General features: G+C 39.6%; 1 protein-coding gene across 1 annotated transcript in view; it reads left to right on the top strand.

The window, feature by feature from the left end:
• Nucleotides 1–16,024, top strand: part of MAGI2 (membrane associated guanylate kinase, WW and PDZ domain containing 2) — a 705,159-nt gene extending 689,135 nt beyond the window's left edge. The window contains exon 21 of the mRNA XM_041474679.1: nt 13,056–16,024. Coding sequence (XP_041330613.1) covers nt 13,056–13,849 — 794 coding nt within the window. The 3' untranslated portion in view covers nt 13,850–16,024. The remainder of the gene's footprint in view (nt 1–13,055) is intronic.
• Nucleotides 16,025–19,932: the final 3,908 nt, after the last annotated feature.

Below are 19,932 nucleotides of genomic sequence, written 5' to 3'. Positions count from 1 at the left end.
TTTAGTTCTTCACTGAACATAGCTCAGAGAGGTTAGATAGAGGTTAGAGGTTAGATATCCAGGCTGGAATTAAGGCTATTTTACAAGTCTCAGTGTTCAACTCAATGAACTGCAGTTCCAACCCAAATTCTGCATATTTATACCCTCAACTTTCTGGGCATCATCTTTATTTTTCCTCCTACAGAAAAACATATACAGGAAATAAGTATTTTTCCTGAAATAAGTAGAAATGTAAATACTCTATAAATATAGCTAAAGTCAGTTTTGCAGTCACCCAGCTGTGAATGGTTTTCATTTATTTGGCAGGAAGTGTTGCAACAGAATTTTTTTTTTCAGTATAATGTATCCAGAAAATCAAAAGAACTTCAGTTCTGGTCAACACCAAAACTGAAATACTTGCTTGATAAAAAAGCAATGTCATGTCAAATGAAAATATATTTGTTATAAATGTCTCCATTTCAGGTATTTTTAATGAAAGAGTTTGTAGGGGAAGAATTTTCCTAAAGAGCCCCTTTTGATGGGGTTTATCCAAACCAAAAATGTGGCTGTGCTGCCATTCATTAGATCCCTGAGCAAGGAGTCAAATTTCCTGAAGCAGAACAGATAAATTGACCATTATGGTATGCCTTAGGAGAGGCCCTACCATAACATCATAGGTAGAGCAGTCTGTTATAAGACCTCGTTTAACATGGAGGATTTTTTTTCCCTTTTGTATAAATAATCACTTGTGGAAGATGATCAGCAGCCTGACTGGAACTTACACACATAGGAGAGACGCAGGTGGTTTGAAAGGTACCTCCAGATCAAGTGATACCTGCCTGTGCTTCCTTGCACCACGGGTTTGGTAGCCCTTACTAGTGACCACTGCATTTATATTTGGAAAAAATAGATTAAAAACTGGGAGCTTATACTGTGGGGTGATTGTTTGAATACAGTTATATTCTTCAGAAGATGCCAGTTTGCAGTCTGCTACAAACTGATTTTTCTAGTTATATTAGAATGTCTGAGGCTTTTACATTTGTCTAATAAATGCCTAAAGCACCTTGGCCTATACTTTGAAGCCAGATACTCCCATCTGTTCAGAGTACCGATCAGATAATCCAGTTCATCTCATTTTAATGCTCATTTTATAAATCTCCAGAGCTGAGGTTGGGTGTTATTTGAAACTTGAACTACCTCACATATCATTTATCTGGTGTGAGTGCAAAAATCAATAGTCATTTTGGAAAAGTGCCCTTTCTGCCTGTGACCACCTTGGTGGAACTGCAAACATTCATTCATATTCCTGCTGCATTTCCAATACCACCTTCTTATTTCTAGCAATACCAACTTAATTTCAGGAACCTGTGGTGTGTAAAAAGAAAAAAAAAAAAGACTAACTAAATGAACCAATATACTGGTTAATTATATTGGTCTAAAACCATCAGGCAATTTAAATATGGGCTCCCAAAGGTTCTAGAATGTTTTATTGCTATGGGTAAAAAACTATTCAAGGGCAAAAATTAATATTAAAACTTTCTTTACAAACATGTCTTTAGTATTTAATAAATATGTAGCAGCTGGCAGAAAAGTAGAACATCCTTCTATTAAATAACAGTGGCTGTGTATGTATAAGTGGGTGCATATAGTTATTTCTGTCTTATAGAAAATTTCTCTTTCAAAAGATATGCAGACCTTTATCCCTTGATATAGAAATAGAAAGCACAGTTTTGAAAGAAAGAGGGACACGTGAGATGACACTTTTACTTTTCTGGCAATGACTTTGATCTTCCAGGAAGGCAATACCTCACTTTTTAAATGCAAAAATACCGAGTCCTAAACATTGCTTTGGCAATTGCACTCCCAGTGGATTCAGGCCAGTCTAGCTGAATAGTCTAACCCAGGCTTCCCCCATCTGTACAGCAGGGATAGTAATATTTACTCACCTATCTCATGGGAGTGTTATGAGGATTAATTATTTAATGCTTGAGAAGCACTTTAAAGATTAAAATTCCTAGCTGACTAGTCAGTATTATTACTAAAGCAGAACATTGCTAATCCACACCAAAATTGGCAGTGTCCTCCCATATCTGAGCAAAGATTTATTAATAAGGTTGTTGAGCAAGTTCTCTTTTAATTAAAGCTTCATTATTCTAATATAATATTCTGGAGTAGATTTACTAATATGGTGTAAAGTGTAGATAATTACAGCTAAACTACAGTGAATAAAACAGATGAAAAGCATTATCCCGGGTTTGATTCACATAAACTGGCAGGCAGGCTTCCCAAAGAAGGGCAAAGTTCCACCCACAAATCTTTTTCTAACACTTATTTTCATGGCTCCCTGTATTTCCATCCAGTTGACAATACTGGAAGATAAGTACCCAAAATACAGAACCTGAGAGAACACAGCCATCCCTCTGTCTCCACAACATCAGTGTTTGCTTTCCTCATGTCCAGATAAGTAGGTAAAATAGGAATTCAGTAACACTCACTGTGTCTCTGCAGCTTGCTATAGGACTAAGTCCAGTCTTCTGCTTCACAATATCCCAGAAAATCCCTCTCCTGCTGCTCATCTCACGTCTCTCTTTCATTTGCCACAGGCCCCCAGTTAATAGCAAGACTTCATCACTGCAAATTGTTCCTACTCAGAGTTATCTTCCCCGCGTATCTGTGATGGTATCCTTGCCACAGGGAGCTAGGGACCAAAGGGAACAGTGTGAAGGCACACAGGAATATTCCTGGATGCTGTATCCTGTGTCAAAGAGCCTTGCCAGTGGCCTGACTCTGTGATGTTCAAGACTAAATTAAGCTAACAAGGCTTCTCGTGATCTCTCCTCATTGACATCAGAAATTTGATTAGTCTAATTGATCACATAGAGAGTGACACAAAGAACTGTTATTCCAAGCACTAGGGAGGCAAAGGCAAGCTCTGTCCAGAGAGGGAATTGCAGGTCCTGCCTCTGTCCTCACTCCAGCATCCCATGGTGCAGCTCCTGGCTGATGCTTTGTGGCCCAACCACGGGGGGTTAGCAGAGGTCATGACTTCTGTCAGATTTCTTAGGGCTCCTTATTCCTAGCTTGAGGAAAAAAAAAAAAAAAAAAAAAAAAAAAAAACAAAAAAAAAAAAAAAAAAAACCAGAAATTGAAATGTGAGTTTGTTTTTTTTTACTTTGATGATATGAGACCGCTGTGGCTCTCCAACCAATGCTTGACAAACATGACCACAGAGAGTGCTGAATTTTGTTGAGCAAGAGCAACAGATATGCAACCCAGAATTTTGAACATCTGGATTTTCTAACAACATGTAGTTTGTGTTTACTTATTAGGAGCTGAATATTGCAGTGGAAAATTCATTTATTCGTGCACTTCCGTCTCATCATAGAGTTTTCAGATAAATTTGACTCAGCATTCCAAAGATATCAGATACTACAACAGCCCTGACAGCAGATGTGGTGCCAGAGTCAGATCTTCACCCTCATTGCCTAAAAACCCCCAGTCTGAAAAGAGTTTGCTGAAGAGACACTAAACTGCTTCTGCAGTTTCTACCCTAAGCACAGCAGGACAACTTATTAATGAGCTTTGTGACTGAGCTCAAACCAAGTGTTTTGCTTAAGATCCTGCTCTCACTTGTAAAGTGAGAACCTCAGTGCCTGCCAGAAACAACTTTCTAGGAGCATTTCATACAGTCAAGATGCCCCTCACTTATTAAGTAAATTTCATTTATTGTCTACATGCTTTTAATAATAACAGCTATTTGTTGACCTGACTGAATGTGATGCCTACTGTTAACACCCATTTTAGCTGTGATAATTCATAATTTTAATATTTAACTTTAATTAAGTGTAATATCCAACTCTTAAATTATTCAGTCTCTGCAGAATGTTTTTCATTAATACCACACATTTTATTAACATATTTATGAACACCTTTTATGGCTTAATGTGGCTTAATTCTATTAATAAAAACTAATTTGAAAGTCATTATCTTTTTTAATTATACAGTAACTTCCAATGTAGTTTTTCCAGCTCCAGCATAGCTCTGGGAGAGAACTGCTGAGGTTTCTCCAGTACTACTCTGCTGCCTGACCACACAGGAAAAAATAAAACCTTCTTTATTGACAGGTTGAGTATTGCCTGAGTAGCTCTGATCTGGAAAATACGTGAGATGCTCAGCACTTCAGAAAGGGCACCAAACCACCTGGAGGACCTATTGAATAATAATGTGTGGTTAGAGCAGCATCACTCAAGACTGGTACTTAAGCTGTCCACACACTTAATATTGACATCACAGAGAGGAGCTTCCTGTGGAGGGTAAAAGCCCCACACAGGCTGCTGCTCTTCACTTTGGCTCTTTCAGTCTTAGTAATCCTGCCACATTTATGCAGATGGATTAAGCTGATTCAAGGAAAAATCTAATTTACCAAGAGTTACAACCTGTCCCTGGAGGCAAGGGTAGCTGCAGTTCTTGTTAATAGATCCCTTGGGGGGATTAGAGTGAAGGAACACTGAATGATTGGTGTTTATAAATATATATATATATGGTTTATTTTAGAACCATTTGGTTGAAATGGAAAGCAGGTATGTAGCCATTTGGGTTATTATTACCTATAGTAATATAACAATATAAAAGCGTATTATTATTAAGGGAAGGAAGGAAGGAAGGAAGGAAGGAAGGAAGGAAGGAAGGAAGGAAGGAAGGAAGGAAGGAAGGAAGGAAACCTTCTAAGACATGACAGCTGCCTCTCATGTCATTGTAGCTGAGGCAGTTATGCCCCATCAGAAGGGCTGAATAACATGAATGTCCTGATACCTTCCCAGAGGGGTTTACAGCTGAGCCAGTTGTGTAAGGGTGGACATTGGCATGATAAAAAGCATTATCCAATCTCACAGGATCTGCTTCTTATCAGCCTCTTCTCCTATTTGGCTCAAAACCCAGTTTGTCCCTAAATAAAAGTTTGTGCACACCTGCTTTGCTCCTGGGCTGTGACTTTGCACATCCTCAGCAGAGCACCAGCTGCTTTTGGAAATGGACAATTGTTTGAGCCATTAATCATTAACATTTCAGTCTCTCACACCAAGTTCACTCCGATTGGTGATCACAATGATTTAAATATTTAATTGATAGGACTGTTTATAGAATCATATCTACATAACAAACTAAACTGGGTCATGGAATGGGAGGTAAACTTTGTAGCCATAACATCTGGCCTGAAGATTTACAGCCAGAAGACTATTACAGTAAATTAGTAAACTGATTTACCACATTAATTTACCTGTTTCTGAAATGCAACCTGCTTGTAGGTGCGGCTCCTTATTTTTTCCTCTCTCCTATCCTGTGCTTTGGATAGAATTTTTTTGCATAGAAAAATGACCCTTTTATATTCTTTTATTTTATTCTATTGTAAGGGCAGTGTCAAAGTCCCAACCCTGTTGTAAGGTGTGAGTGATGTTGGAGAGAGCCAAATGATGCAGAGCTTAGGCACTATTACAAAATCACGATGAATTGTTTATGGATGTGATTTATATTTAAGGGTGAACAATGGCAAAGTAACCAGGAAAGGGCTAAAGCAGCACCCCAAGATATCCAAGACAATCCAGGGCACCTGCTCTCCATGGCAGAAAGTCTGAGTGTTTCTGAATTCATTAGTTATCTCCTGTGTCAGCCTGAAAGGTCTCAGGCCACTTACTTGCAGTGGCCTGTGTTTTCTAAAAAGGACCTGATGTGGGGTGATGGCTGTAGATCTCTGTGTTCATCCACTCAGCTTTGATCCACAGCCCCCAAAAGGGTTTCCTGTAAGGAACTCCCCAACTTTGGTTGCATGCATGCTCAACAGAAGAGCAGACATCTGTTTCCAGAGGTCTTTTGAGACACCACTCTCTCTGACTATATGAAGCAATTAAATTATTATCTCAAGTGGTAAGGACAGTAAAATGCTGGTGAAACAGTGCCATAATTAAAGAATTAACTCAGGGGAAGGGATTTACTGATGATGCCCTGGGTATAATAATGTAGGATCAAAACCAGTGCAGAATAATAATAGGAAGTCTGATCAGTTGCTTCCCATGGTTCTTTGTTAGCCATATTTAAAGACTATATTACATAAGAAATTGAAAAGTGATTGCATACATAGTGCTTGCTATAGATTAAAGCACACACAAATCAATGTGTGTGGCTTTCTTGTTTCAAGAAAACTTGCAGCATTTTTATAAAGAATTTTTTAACTTTTTTCCTTGCAATATACAGTTTTCCCCTCTCTTACTGAAGTTTAAATTTTCCCTTTCTGTTTGTTCCCTTAGCTCCAACACAAAGTAAGATCATCTCCTGAGCTTCTGTAGATTTGGTCTTCCAAGCATAACTAACAATCTGCTCTTTCTGAAGTGTCGCAATAATTCTAAAATTAGATCTCAGAACATGAAAGCACTTCTCTAACAAACCCCTAAGCAGAAAAGGTGATGAAAGTGAATTTTACCTGAGATGAAATCATTCAAGGTCTCATTAAATAGTCCTTGTAAGAACTTTATGAACACTGTGTCTGCTGAAAAAATATTTAGGGCATCTTCCATTAATATCTAGGTAAAGTATACAATGGAAGATGGATATACTGAACCCAAAGGAACTAAATGTTTGCTCCTCAGTAATGACCAGAAACAGGAAAAGAATAGGGCATCTGAGTATCAATGGCACTAGGATCTGAGCCAAGCAGGATGTAAAGCTGTGCTTCCCAGCATTGCAATAGGTCAGTGGATGAATTTTCTGGGATAAAATTAAACCTTTCAAGTTTACAGAGGAGATTGAGGTGTTCGTCACTTACACTACACTTACATTCATATCTTTTCAGTTCTTGTGAACATCTGCAGAAGCCATGGCACCAATAGCTCCATGTAATAGGAATAGTGGCCACCTTTCCAGTATTAGACCAGTGACAAAAACAAAAATGCACAATGACTTTGGGGACAGAAAAACTAGGTCTGGCATTGTTTCATACCACAAATATCAGCCTTTCATAATTAATCATTCTGCTCTTTTGAAAACACCAAGCACAAAATTTAGAAGGGAAAGATGTCAGGGTTCAGATGCATGTTTGTTTTCCTGTAATCTTTTGTGACTTGTAAAATAACTCTGGTTACCCTGAGCAACCATCCTCAAACTTTGGAAAAACAAACGTGTGAAGCCAAAAGAACTAATTAGTAAAATGTAGAAAGTTCCATTATTGAACAAAGCAACATTTAAAGTTATATTTATAAGGTACTCTAAACATTCAGAGTCACCATGACATTGTTGAGTGCAAACAGGCAAACGGCTATAACAAATATGGCTACTTTAAGATAGAAAATTAGATTAGATTTTCATTGTATCAGAAACAAGGCTTCAAAATACTAAGCCAATCACTCAGCTGCATGTGTGAGAAAGAAGAAGTAGTTAATATGCTAAAATAGCCAAGTATAACCTGGGTTTACTTTTATAAAGGTATACGGCATGTATCTAATTCCTATACACAGAATTAACATTTTGCACCCATAGCACGCTGCCATCATACCTTTGTAAAGCATAAGAGCAGTACTAATGATGGAGGCTATCCCATCTGGATGTGCCCACAGTGACTGACCAAAGGAAGTGCCATATCCCAGCAGAGGACACCTAAACCCACTGGTGTTTGCTTCCAGGGCTACTGGTGTTCAGGGATCTGAATGTGGATATGTTCAGTGGAAGGGGAGACAAGGCAAGTGTAGTTTTAAGCCAAGAAAAGTGCAATTTGTGAGAAAACATTTGCATAGCATATTGAATAATTAACAGGGATTACAATTTGTAGCTAGCAGTACAGGCAAGCCGTAAGGTGGGGGCAGAGCCCATTGCCACTCACTTTCTCATGGAGGCTGGGGGAAAGGGTGGCATATTGTGTCACATTTCCATAAGGCTCATATCTGAACAGAAAGTACCAAGAGCTTTTCTAACCATGAAATCTTCAGAGAATCATTTCTTTCAGGAGACAAAGGGTGCTGCGTGTTTGGGTTGTGGAAGTGTCAGGATAAAAGATTAAAGATTCTTTATATATTCTGAAATATCCCTCCTTAGAGAGCATTAAAGAAAAGCTTCAGGAGACCAATGCAATCAGGAACATCAAAGACATGTCAAGCTATAATGAGAAAGACCCAAAAGCACTCCTGGTGTAGCACTGCCAACATTAGTGGATACTCACCAGGGGACAATTTGTCCCATTTTTGTTATTAGCAGTATCTGTAAGAACTGCTTGCCACCTCCTGGCAATACATAATTGCAGACAAAAAAAATGGGGGGAAAAAATAAAGCACCATATTTTTTATTCAATCAAATCCTTTTTGATTCCCTAGGAAAATAATTCTGGGAAGATATGAGAACAGCTGCTAAGACATTTCAGAAAACACTTCATCCAGACTAATGAAAGTGTCCAAAGCTTTAATATATTGTACATTATTCATATAATTTGAAAATTTAAAAGGCTTTGAGATTTTATTGTACTTAAGTAATAAATTGTGATGTAATTTCTACTCTTACTCCTAAATATTCAATAAATTAATATTAGTACTTTATGGATAATTATATCTGATGAAAAACCACACATCCTTGATAAATTAGTAAACAATTATCTAAAATATTTTGATGCTAAGGGAGAACCTAGCCACAAATCAGAGGTCCATGGGCAGAGCTCTCCTCTCTATCACGACTAAAGCCAGGGTTCTTTTTCTCATGGCTCAGCCATCAGCAAGCACTGGATCCAGGTAGAACAGTCAAGACAGGAGCAAATAGACTCATGAGAGCAATACCCTCATTTCCACTCCACTGAATGTGTGAGAGCTGACAGAGCAAAACAAACAATTCATGTATGTGGCAGCCCTACCTCAAATAAAAAAACCTTTAGACAGAAAACTTCTGTTCCTGATGTTTTCCCTGTGTCACTCTTCCCCCAGAATGGCTGTGTTCATCTCCCACGTGTCCTCCCACACACTCAGTCTTGTGTCTGTGGTGGCTCTTACTCAGTTAGCAATTTACTCCTTTGCCTGGGAGTTATGCAAAGCTGGTCGTAGGTGAGTCATTCTTACACATCCCATGGAGAAGTGCCACCAGCTTGTGTTACAGTAGCTTGTAGAAATTAAAAGCCACCCAGTAAACACCTACAGAATTACACCAAATGAAATGCCATCACAGTGGCAGATTACAGTGCTGCTCCCAGCTCATTTGTCTTGTCTAAATTAGTAGGTCAAGGGAGATTTTCTCCCTTCAAAGAAAGAAGGCAGGCATCCATTAGCCTTCAGTGATGGGTATACTTTTGAAAAACAATTTCTCTCACAGTAAGAATGTTATCATGGTGACAAAGTCAGAAGTTCAAAACTATGTTGTCCTTAAATCTCTCCAGCAGTTGCAACTGAATGCGACATTCTACTCATCTGCTTGCAAGTTGTTTGGGCATTGGTAGTTCGTGCTCTGTTAAGCAAATACTGTTTTCTGTTCCTCACAGAGGTGAAGGAAGAAAAAAGTAAAATCAGTGCTCTGTCTCTGGTTTAGTATGTTTACAAAATGCTTTGCGATATGTTGAAATAACAGACAGTAAAAGCAGGTTATGTTCCCAATTAACTCAAAGGTTTTATAAAAAGCCTTAGACCAACAGAATAAAAAGTATTCAGAAATATTAATAACTCTCTCAAAAATGTAGCTAGAAACTGAGTATAATCATGAAAATAAATTACTCGTTTAACTGCTCTGCAGGATAAAATTTTACATTTTTCTCTTGTTTATGTTTGCTATGGAGAAGCAATCATTTTAGTGCTGGTTGAACAAGTCCAAATGAACTCTTATGGCTTGAACACAGCTCTTTAAAAGGTTTTTTGTTATGAGCAACAAATTACTTACATTCCTGCACTTTTCTCTACTCTAGTAATTTTTACACTTTTCCACAATGTTCAAACATTAGAGGGAAGTTGGCTACAGTACCCTGACATGAGGATTCTCCTCGCTAGCAAGTGACATATTGCAACAATGACTTGTTGACATTAACGTCTACCAAGGCTGAAGATGACTTTCTATGTCATGAAATGTCATTTCATTTGAAAGAAAATCAGGTTAGGTTTGATTTGGCTGTCTCGGACTGATGGTACTTAAACCTTAAAAAAAGTAATTTTCTTCTTACTTGCAAGGGCTATATTGCCAAAGAATATAAATGATAGTTTTATTCCATGGCAGCATTGTTCCATAATCACTGGAAATACAACCTATATTATATATTGGTGCCTTCCCAATAAGTATTTTAAACATAGTGCAGCCAGTGACCCACCCGGGCTTGTCCCACAGCCAAACCTAAAAACCTGTGGCTACAAGTTTTCTTACTTAGTTGGCCAAGCTGTCTTTTACTTAGGGTTTTCTGGGGGAGAGATAAAATTTAGTAATGCATATAATATGGCATGTCCCAGTTTATAGACACCTATACTTGTATATCAGTATATGTAAGAGATATGCTGACTCACTTTTGTTGAAGTACATTCTAACCCACTATGATTTCTCACTACAACATTTTGTTGTTTTTTTCATCCCCTTTAAAAAAGAAAATAGGAGAAATTCTATCATCTCCAGGCAATAAAGCAGTAGGTCACTAACCTTCACGTCTCTTCTCCAGAGCATCCTACAAATAACTGGTACCATATTATCCTTTTTGCCTCAGAGGAGCCACGACATGTTTGCCACCTTGATTTTGAATGGTGTGCCCCTGGTTTGTCCTCCTGGAGGAGAAGCAGCTGATTTGGGCATAGTGGTACCTTTTCCACAGAGGCAGTCTTGTTACCCAAAAGCATCTTGCTGCTCCAGGCTATTTGGTGTTTTTACTGGCGTGTAGCTGATACCACCCAAAGGAACCAGCTATTTCTGTAATCAGAAGCTCTCACAGCCTAACATGAGATTGGATAATGGCCCACTGCTCTTCACTGACGTTGAAAAACTGTGAAAAACAACATTTCATGGACAACTAGGAAAGAAGATTGTAGTTCAGACAAATACGTTGGTCCAACCCTTGGCACACCTCTACTCTGGGTAGGAGTGACAATGCCATGAAAAGTATAAACTTAATTTTCCAAAGCTCAGGATGGCTTCTTCAGTTTTCTCAGGTACCTTGCTGGTGCACGTAGGCAGCTTCATGCTGAGTCCCAGGATAGTTTTAGTGATTTGGACTCTGTGCATGGTCCCTGGCTCAAGTATTAAATAAAATAAGATCCCCTGGATTTCAGATTGAAGAGCCAGAGGGGGGTCTCTGCTTCCCCCATCAGGCACACGCTGTGGTCCTGTACCAGGCTGGTGATGCAGAAGAACAGAAGTAAAGAACAAGCCCATCAAAGTCAATGCTTTTTGTAGGCAAACTTCTAGGAGCTGATCACTCTACATGCACGAGTCCTCCTCTTATTTTTTCTTGCTTGAGTGCCAAGCTGGGAGCAGATGGTACATTAGTCACCCTTAACTGGAGGGTAAGAAAGTGTGATTTCTTTTTTTTCTAAATTCAGTTGAGACCCTCATCCCATTTAGATTCCCAGCTCAATGTTTATTTGTCTTACACAGAACTTGTACTTTCTACCCCTCTCAAATGCTAATCCTCTCCACACATATGCTCATTATGCAAAAGCATATGACAAACACCATCTGGGAAAATAAATAGCTCCTCAGCTAACTGTGCTGCTCCCTCCCTTTACGTCACCCACCTCACTATTGTCTCTCCTATTTTTATCTGCAAGACAGCAATCACTCAATCCAGCTATTAACTTAAAAGTGCTGTTTTAGTCAAGCAAGCTGCAGATCCCAGACTGGGCAGTAGAATCTATTCAATTTTTCGAGACGATGTGCGTCTCCATGATAATTTGAAAGCAGCCATAGCACTGAGAAAAATATGTTACTTTTTTAAAGGGCAGTTGATATCACTGACAGATTACTAGTCCTGACCTTAAGAAGTCCATGCTTGTTTTTTAGCTAGAAGGTTACATTTTCTCCCCCATAAAATATGCAGCTCTTGCCACAAGTTCTACCTCGTTTCCATGGATTCCTGAGACAGTCCTTCATCTCTGACAGATTATTCCTCATACTGTTCAAAGCCTAACTAAAATGGTGCTAAATAGGGAATGACATTAGCCAAGTTCAGTGATTTCTCTAACCTCTAAATAGATGGGTAAGAATGGGAGCCATGCTGTCATTAATCATGGTTGATTTGTTTTCTGCCAGAAAGTTAATCAAAAGAAATGAGGATGTATACGCAAGAGAAAGGCATCCCAGAATATTCTATTTTGGATTAGGAAAATCATCGTGATTCAGCAAAGGAGACATTTATTTAGTTAAATTAAACAGGATCTGCACAAACCAGCCATATTTTGTTGAGGCTAAGTAACCAAGAGAAATTCAAAATGCACAACCAGGAGACTCAGCAGCTGACACTGTGATATAAAGGCAGAGCTGTGTAAGTACCCTGTAAGAATTGTGGGGCCATAAACACCACAATACTATATCTGTTTAGGAAAAATATGAGACAGAATTCAATGATGACCTTATCTGAGCTACAAATTCTTGTCAATTATTATATGCTTGTAGGGACATGTTTAATAGATGGCAGAAAGTCCTTCTCATTTGTCCTCAGAGACAGCACTGATATTGCCCAGCTAAGAAATCCATTATACAGCTACAAAAGAGGCTATTTGATTTCATGAGCACGTGCCTTTATTATTTTAAGAATAATTTAACATAGGAAAGTGGAATCTGTGTGATAAAAAGACTGGGGTTTCCAGCACTTGCAGTTACCAGTTTTGAGGTTCTTGTGTCTCCTGTATGTTTTTTCTTTTTTTCTTTTTTTTTTTTTTTTTTTTTTTTTTTTTTTTTTTTTTTGTGGAGAGATTATTTTCGGTTTTCTCCCTATTTGTTCCACACTTGAGGGAGTTTCACCTCACCTGAAGCAGAGGGGTTTGAGGCAGGTACATGGTGTGGGTATCAGTGTTGCTCAGAATAGATGTGCCTGTGCAATACACTCTGTGCTGCTGAATACGCCTTTAACTCTCTTCTCTTTGTTGTTAAAACAGACGAACCAAACTCCTGGAGTGCTCCCTCTGCCACCTCCCCAGGTCTGCCGGAAGTAGCTCTTTCCCTCGAGGACATAATCTCACCATTATCTTCATCACACATAGCCCCACCCTCTGACCCTTCTCACCAGATAAGCCCAGAGCCAACATGGGATATCAAGAGGGAACACGATGTAAGGAAACCAAAGGAGCTTTCGATGAATGGTCACAAAAAGAAAAGGTTAGGAGAACAAAGAGAAAGGTCAGGAAGTCCTAAAAAGGTAGACAGGTCAAAGCACGAAGAGGTTTCTTGGAAAGGATATTCAGGAGGCAAAAATAAGACCACTGATGGTGGCAGGCCCACCTCAGAAAGCAAAGCGGTGGGACACAGCGTTATGATCGAGGCCGGCGCAAGAGAGCACGTGTGTGCTGGAACCGGTGATGAACAGTTTGGGAGGCTGAGGAAGCCAGAAAGCAAGAGAGGAGGATCTCTTAGCAAAAAAGACCACAGATCCACAAACACCAGTGAGAAGTCAGCGGCAGCACCCGACCACGTCAAGACCGATACAGGAGCTACCAAGACATACAGTAGCAACCGCTGCAGCTCGCCTGGAAGCGATATGGACCACAGCCAGAGGGACCCTGATGGGAAACCCAGCGAGTTCCCCAGGAAGGGACATCTCCACTCCATTAGCACTCGCAGCACCAACACAACAGTTCGAAAGGCAACGGTCTCTCCAGGGCCGTGGAAAATCCCTGGCTCAGATAAGCTACCGAGCGTCCTGAAGTCTGGTACTTCTGCCATGAGCAGATAAGCAAGGGACTGTTGCCCTCTAACTGTCTCAAACTGACGCAGAACATTCTTCTTAGTTTTTGTCTCACATTGGTTTGTTTTAATTTATTTTAACTATCACACATATACACAAAGCATTGAGGAATGAAAACATTAGTGTGTAATTCCATGACAATGTGCACAGTATCTAATAAGTTCAAAAGCATATAGTCAACACAGAGATTTAAAATCGACCCTAAAGTCCCAGTTCCATTTTAGGGACTTTGGCAGCTATGGAAGAAACCAAAACAATATGAAGGACAGTACATCAGAGAAGGATAGTGCAGTGTAGCTTTAGCATTTTTTTCCCACTGCATGAAGGACTTGGATTTCATTCAAACTTTATATCAAGAAACTGGAACGAGTTAGAGCAATCACAAACTGGAACATCGCCTTAAATAAAACTGCACGGAGCAAGCTGAAACAGAGAGAGGATCTTTTCATGGAGCTAAAATGTTGTAAATAAATTGTTCTCGACATATCTAGACAGGGGTTAAAGGGTTTCTTTAAAGCATCATTCGGAACTGTACACCCATGACACGTCTCCACTGTTAACGCTTTGGGATGGTCCACGTGGTACCCTGTAGAATAGTCCACCGGGTGCTGCGGGAGGAATGGGGAATCCAGTGGATTAGTTTCTGTGATACCATTTCTACTGCCATTTTTGTGAACAAACCATGTTTCTGTACATTGGAAAGGAGTTAAGGTGGAGTTGTATTTGCAAATTATTCTCAAAAGTGATTTATTACAGGTTCCCCAAGTCCTGCGAGGTAGCACACAAACCAATTGGTCAGGCTCAAACCCCAGGCATCTGCAAGGCCCTTGCAATGAAAGGAAGAGTGCTACAGAGAAAAAGCTGCAGTTTCCTTAAGGAAAGGCCTTTCCTTCCTGCAGAAGATGACAGTGTCACTTATCAACAGTGCTATGTTTCATACCCATCCGCATTTCCTTAGGACACTCTCACCTCTCATCCCCTCAGTTTGGCAGAGCAGGTGCCTTTCAGGCACACGTCAACAATAATTAGACTGGTTTCTGAAATACAGTTGTCGGTGTCCTCATTCAGTAAATTCAGTATTTTTCCATTTTTAAAATGGTTTCCATTTTACCATTTTTTCCCTATCGCCATTTTTTTCTTCTTTTTGTTTTTATCTTTCTTGCTTGTCTGTTTTGAATTTTAAGCCTTAAGTGCCAGGTAAACATTCCAGTCTGCCTTCACAGGAAATAACTCCGAGTTCAGTCAATCAGTCATTATCTTGTTTCAAACAGATGTGTGTGTGTCTGTGTAAGTGTGCGTATGCTTATTCGTCTGTCAAAATTAAAACAAAATCCTGGGCAATAATACATTGGTAATTAAAAAAAAAATTGTAAAGCTAAGTACTGTCAAAAAATCATATTTAAAAATTATTGTTCACTAGCAATCTTAGTTCCTCACACGCTCTGCTGAAAAACTAGATTGAGATTGGCTTTGTTCCAAGAAATTAGCACATTACTGTATGTCTCAAACATTGCACTGGACTGCGAAATTTATAGACATGTTTCTTCCTGTCCAATTATTTGAAAAGCCTCAAGTCAAGGATTTTGCAGCTTTCAAACATTTTTTTAAGAAAGAAAAATCCATTTATAATTTTTAAAAAAGCACAAATCCATGTAGCTGTTTATAAAACTCTTATTTAATGGGAAAAAAAATCTTTATCCCCTGAACTAGAATCCAATATAATTTGCCATTAATTTATTGAATCTGATTTTGGACAATGCTTCTGTAGTGTAGATGCACGTCCCGGTATCTTATTTTTATGTATAAAGAAAGCAAACAATGAAATCTGAAAAACAGTTGAGATTATGCTTGCATAAACTCTAATTTGCACAGTTCACAGCTACTCCTTGTGCAGTAATTGCTTTATGCGGCTGTAATCGATAACCTGTGAAGACAGCACATCATCTAAACCCCATTCCAAATAATATTTCTGTGTAGTGTTAGCTGTGAATTTACCTTGTACAGCTCTATCTCTATAAATATAATTCCATGTATTAATAGTCACAGAAAGGCTGTAAGTGAGCAACTATTTTTATGAAACGCACCACTATGGATAAATTAACTTTTACAGAAATCTTGTTTACTGTATGATATTCTAAACCACTGTCAAATAAAATATATATCCAAAAATCTTTCATTTTTTCAATTGTATATAGTTTGTGTTAATTTTGAGTAACGTGCTTTAGTGTTACCCTGACAAACAACCATTTTCTTGCATATGAGTAGAGTTAATTTGCTACTTCCTTATAAAAAAGGGAATAGACCATTTTAATTTCTTACTCCAGTTTATGAATAAACATGTAAGTGACCAAACAAATTTTATAAAGGCAAGTCAAGGCTTACGAGGCAACACAGACACAGAAAAATCTCTTCCTTGATGGAAGGAAGCCTAAACCCTTATTCTGCTTCCAGTCCAGAGACAAAGGACCAGGGTGGCCAGACTCCAGCAGTGAGAGACAATTCTGAGAGTACACCATATATACAGAATTAACCTGACACAAAATATATTTACCTCAGAAACTGGGCAGTTCTTCCTAGCCCTAGAAAGGTTTTGTTGACAAGCTGTGTGAAGGGGGCACAATTACGTTTTCAATTTATTTTACAGAAAAAAATTGTCTCAAAAAACATCATAATGGTGTAAAAATATTGGTAATGAGCCAGCCTCTTTTGGGACCAAATCCACCCCTCATTAAATGCTCCTTACCTCCAGTTAGGCAAAATAATCAGTTTATAGATTCTAGACATAAACAAAACAATGTAAGATGTCTACCTGGAAAACAAGCAGTATTTTTCACATAAATATGACATTTTCAAAAATAAGTATTTCCTGTTTCCTTAGAATATAATTTTTTTCAAAAAATAATAATTTTTCTTCATACAGTCTGAGTCAACTTCTGCAGAACTTTGTTTTTTCAGATTAATGTTCCCCATAGAAAATTTCAACCAGCTGAACTAATAACATAATTTTGCATTGCAATAAACACATAGAAAATATGAAGCATATTTAACACTCAAACATAATTTGCTGCTGTTTAAATAACCACTATTTTCACAATTGGAAATCTGGGTGTGTGCCTGGCTCAGACCCAGAGGTATCACAGGGAAGTGTGCTGATGCCATATGATTTCATCCAGTCTAATTTTTCTGTTAATAACATGTCCTTTGTCTTTTAAACATAGTAATACAGCACTTGCATCGCTCTGCTGTTATTATGACACCTTTTAATACCTCTTTTTCATACCAATGCAACAAGACAAGGAAATAGATGCCTTCTTTGATGCAGATCCTCTGCTCCATACTGCAGTGCAACACTGTAAGCAAACCTGCCAGCCTGTGCTCACCAATGCACATTTGGGCAGGAGTTTTGACAAAGAATCACCACAGACAGATGTCAGTGCAGCCTTTTTCTTAACCAGTGGCAAACGTGGGCTCTGGAGCTCGCTCCTTTCCCAGGTAATTCTCTGCCATAGGCCATTCACACAAACTGCAGAGCCTGGAAGAGCAGACCTTCAAACAAATTTAATAAAAAAGCCAGGAAATTCAATAGATCCCACAAGATCTCACCAAAGATGTCATCTTTTCTTCCAGAAAGCTGCTGGACAGACAGCACTCTGTATAGTTACAACAGAGCATAGGTTGCACTGGTTTCACTCCACTGTGCTCCTCTAAACAGGAGGGGCATCTGTGGCCCATATATCCGCTTTTTCCATGGCCTCACTGATCAGACTGCCAACAATTCAGCCCCTGTGAGGATAGCTGCCTGCTAGGAATTGATGAAGTTCAAACATGGGCCCATTTCTTCCCTGATACTTTTCATCTGAACATGCAGCCAGCCACCATTGCCAAAATCTTCTCATCCCCATCAAAGGTGAGATTCCATCTGATTTGTGCCATCTCTGCTAAACACAAACATCTCTTGCTTAGCCCTCTCTACATCCCATGTGGTCTCATCACCACCAGATTTATTCAGAATCTCTTCTCTTCCACCTCAGCCCTCACTGGTTCTTAATCCTACCCCTGAGATTTCTGCTGCAATTCAGTAAATCAAATTGTCCACTCTCCATTTTCTCCTTCTGTCCCTCAGAACTTTTCTTCCTTTTTTCCCCTTGTTATTTTAGCCCTCTGTCACCATCTGGCATCTCTCAACCTCCACCTGATGTGCATCAGCAGCTCAACATGAGATACCTCTTCCAAGAGGTGTCATGACCAGTTACACACCAAGTCATTAACCCTCTCCTGGCTGCCATACAAATGTAAAGACACACCCAACACCTTGCACTGGAACCCAAATCACCTCCCTTGTCCTCCAGAAACCAGCAGTGGTTACTTATTAGACACACTAAGTCTACATGCAGTCAGTAACTACTTTTGCAAATACAAACAATGTTTTATCTTCTTTGCTGGATGCCTGTACTGATAATGATTCAAGCATTCAGGCCAGGGCTTGTGGATGCAACATGCCATGATCTCTACTGGAAGTCTCCAAATTCATTTTACAAAGTCAGGGACAGGCAAAGCTGCAGGCACATTTCTCTCTCAGCCTCTACGCTCTTCCTGCACATCACTGCTGCCATGGAAACCTGGGGCCAGAACTGCAGAGGCAAAAGTGGAAGAGCACACCTCAGCAAATGAGGATGTCACCCTTCTTGCTTGGAGGGAAGCCCTGCAGGGAAGTGGAAAGGTTTCTTGGTACACTGTCATTGAGCTCAAAACTGGAGAAGTCTTTGGACTTGCCCAGGGATGTCTGATCCCATTAGGGACTGATTTGACTGGAGTCTCCAAATAGCCCTTTTCCTCCTCTGTCCCCTAGAAGCTAGGATGTTTTCTCTAATTGCTGCTAAAAAGGCCACACAAGCATGGCAGGCTGCCTCCTTTCCTGACTACTGAGGGCTGGGAGAGAATTGCCACAGCTGTGTCCTGCAGGATTCCCACCCTCCACAGCTGTCAGACTCCAGGACCCCCAAAGCTCTCTCACCATGTGTCAGTGGAGGGGCCCAGAGAAGGGGACACTCAGAACCAAACACTTTTACCTTCACAGCTACAGTCAGTGACTTTAGGTAGCCATCATTCCCAAAGGGAAATGCGGTGCATTTTCTGGACAGAAGCAACTGTGTTTGGGCCAGGATTCACACATTACCAGTGCCCCAAGCCCCTCACAGGTCCCCTGCTCAGCACCCAGAGCTGTCCTCTCCCTTGGAGAGGGACACCCAGAGCAGCCCCTGCCCACCCCTTGTAGGCTCTGCATAGCCACCACCCTGCTGGAGCCAAGGTACACACGCTCAGTCCAGCCTTGAGCGTTCTGGAATATTTTTCTCAATATTTCTAACAGCAATTATGTGATCACACATTTATCTCCATAGCTGGCACCTTAGCTTAGAGCAATCTTTTTTAAAATGTCTTGTCAAGGCACAGTAACATAAGCATTACCTCTGAATTATAGCCAATCTAAAACTTATGTTGTGCCCTTCCTGTCTTTAGTGCCTCTATGGCAATAAGTCACTCTGCCAGTTCAATTAATCGATAAGGAGAGTTTTGTTTACAAGGTACAAATATATATCCTTTAAACAGCTGGGGGAATGCCAGTGCACCAAGACCCACTCCCACACAGGGACCTGGAACACCATCTTCCATTTCCATTCAGGAACTGCCCAAATACCCATGTTTGAGTTGGACAGCTGCTGCTCTCAGGAAAAAACCAAAAACACAAAGGAACGCAGACTAATCCAGAAAGCTATTGTTCATCCACATATCAACTCCTGTAAGTGTAAAGACATTTAAACTGAAAAAAAATAATGAATAAGCAAGAAATGGTGCAGGGAGAAAGAAGAGTGATGAGCTTTTCTGTGATGCGGCCACCTGCTGACCTGCTTCAATTTCAACTTCTTCAAGCTTAAAAAATGAAAAAGATGAACTATCAAACATGACAAATGCCTCAAAAAAAGCTCTGCAAGTCTTGGGGACAGCAAGAAAGAATATGTAGTGATTACACTTCTGAAGAGAATTAATTTATTTAAGTAAAATGCCTGGGCTTG

The sequence above is a fragment of the Pyrgilauda ruficollis genome, unplaced genomic scaffold, assembly GCF_017590135.1.
Source record: "Pyrgilauda ruficollis isolate IOZ18807 unplaced genomic scaffold, ASM1759013v1 scaffold33, whole genome shotgun sequence".
Taxonomy (NCBI): Eukaryota; Metazoa; Chordata; class Aves; order Passeriformes; family Passeridae; genus Pyrgilauda; species Pyrgilauda ruficollis.
Note: the sequence above shows the minus strand (reverse complement) of the source record. Positions and strands in the feature narration are given on the sequence as shown.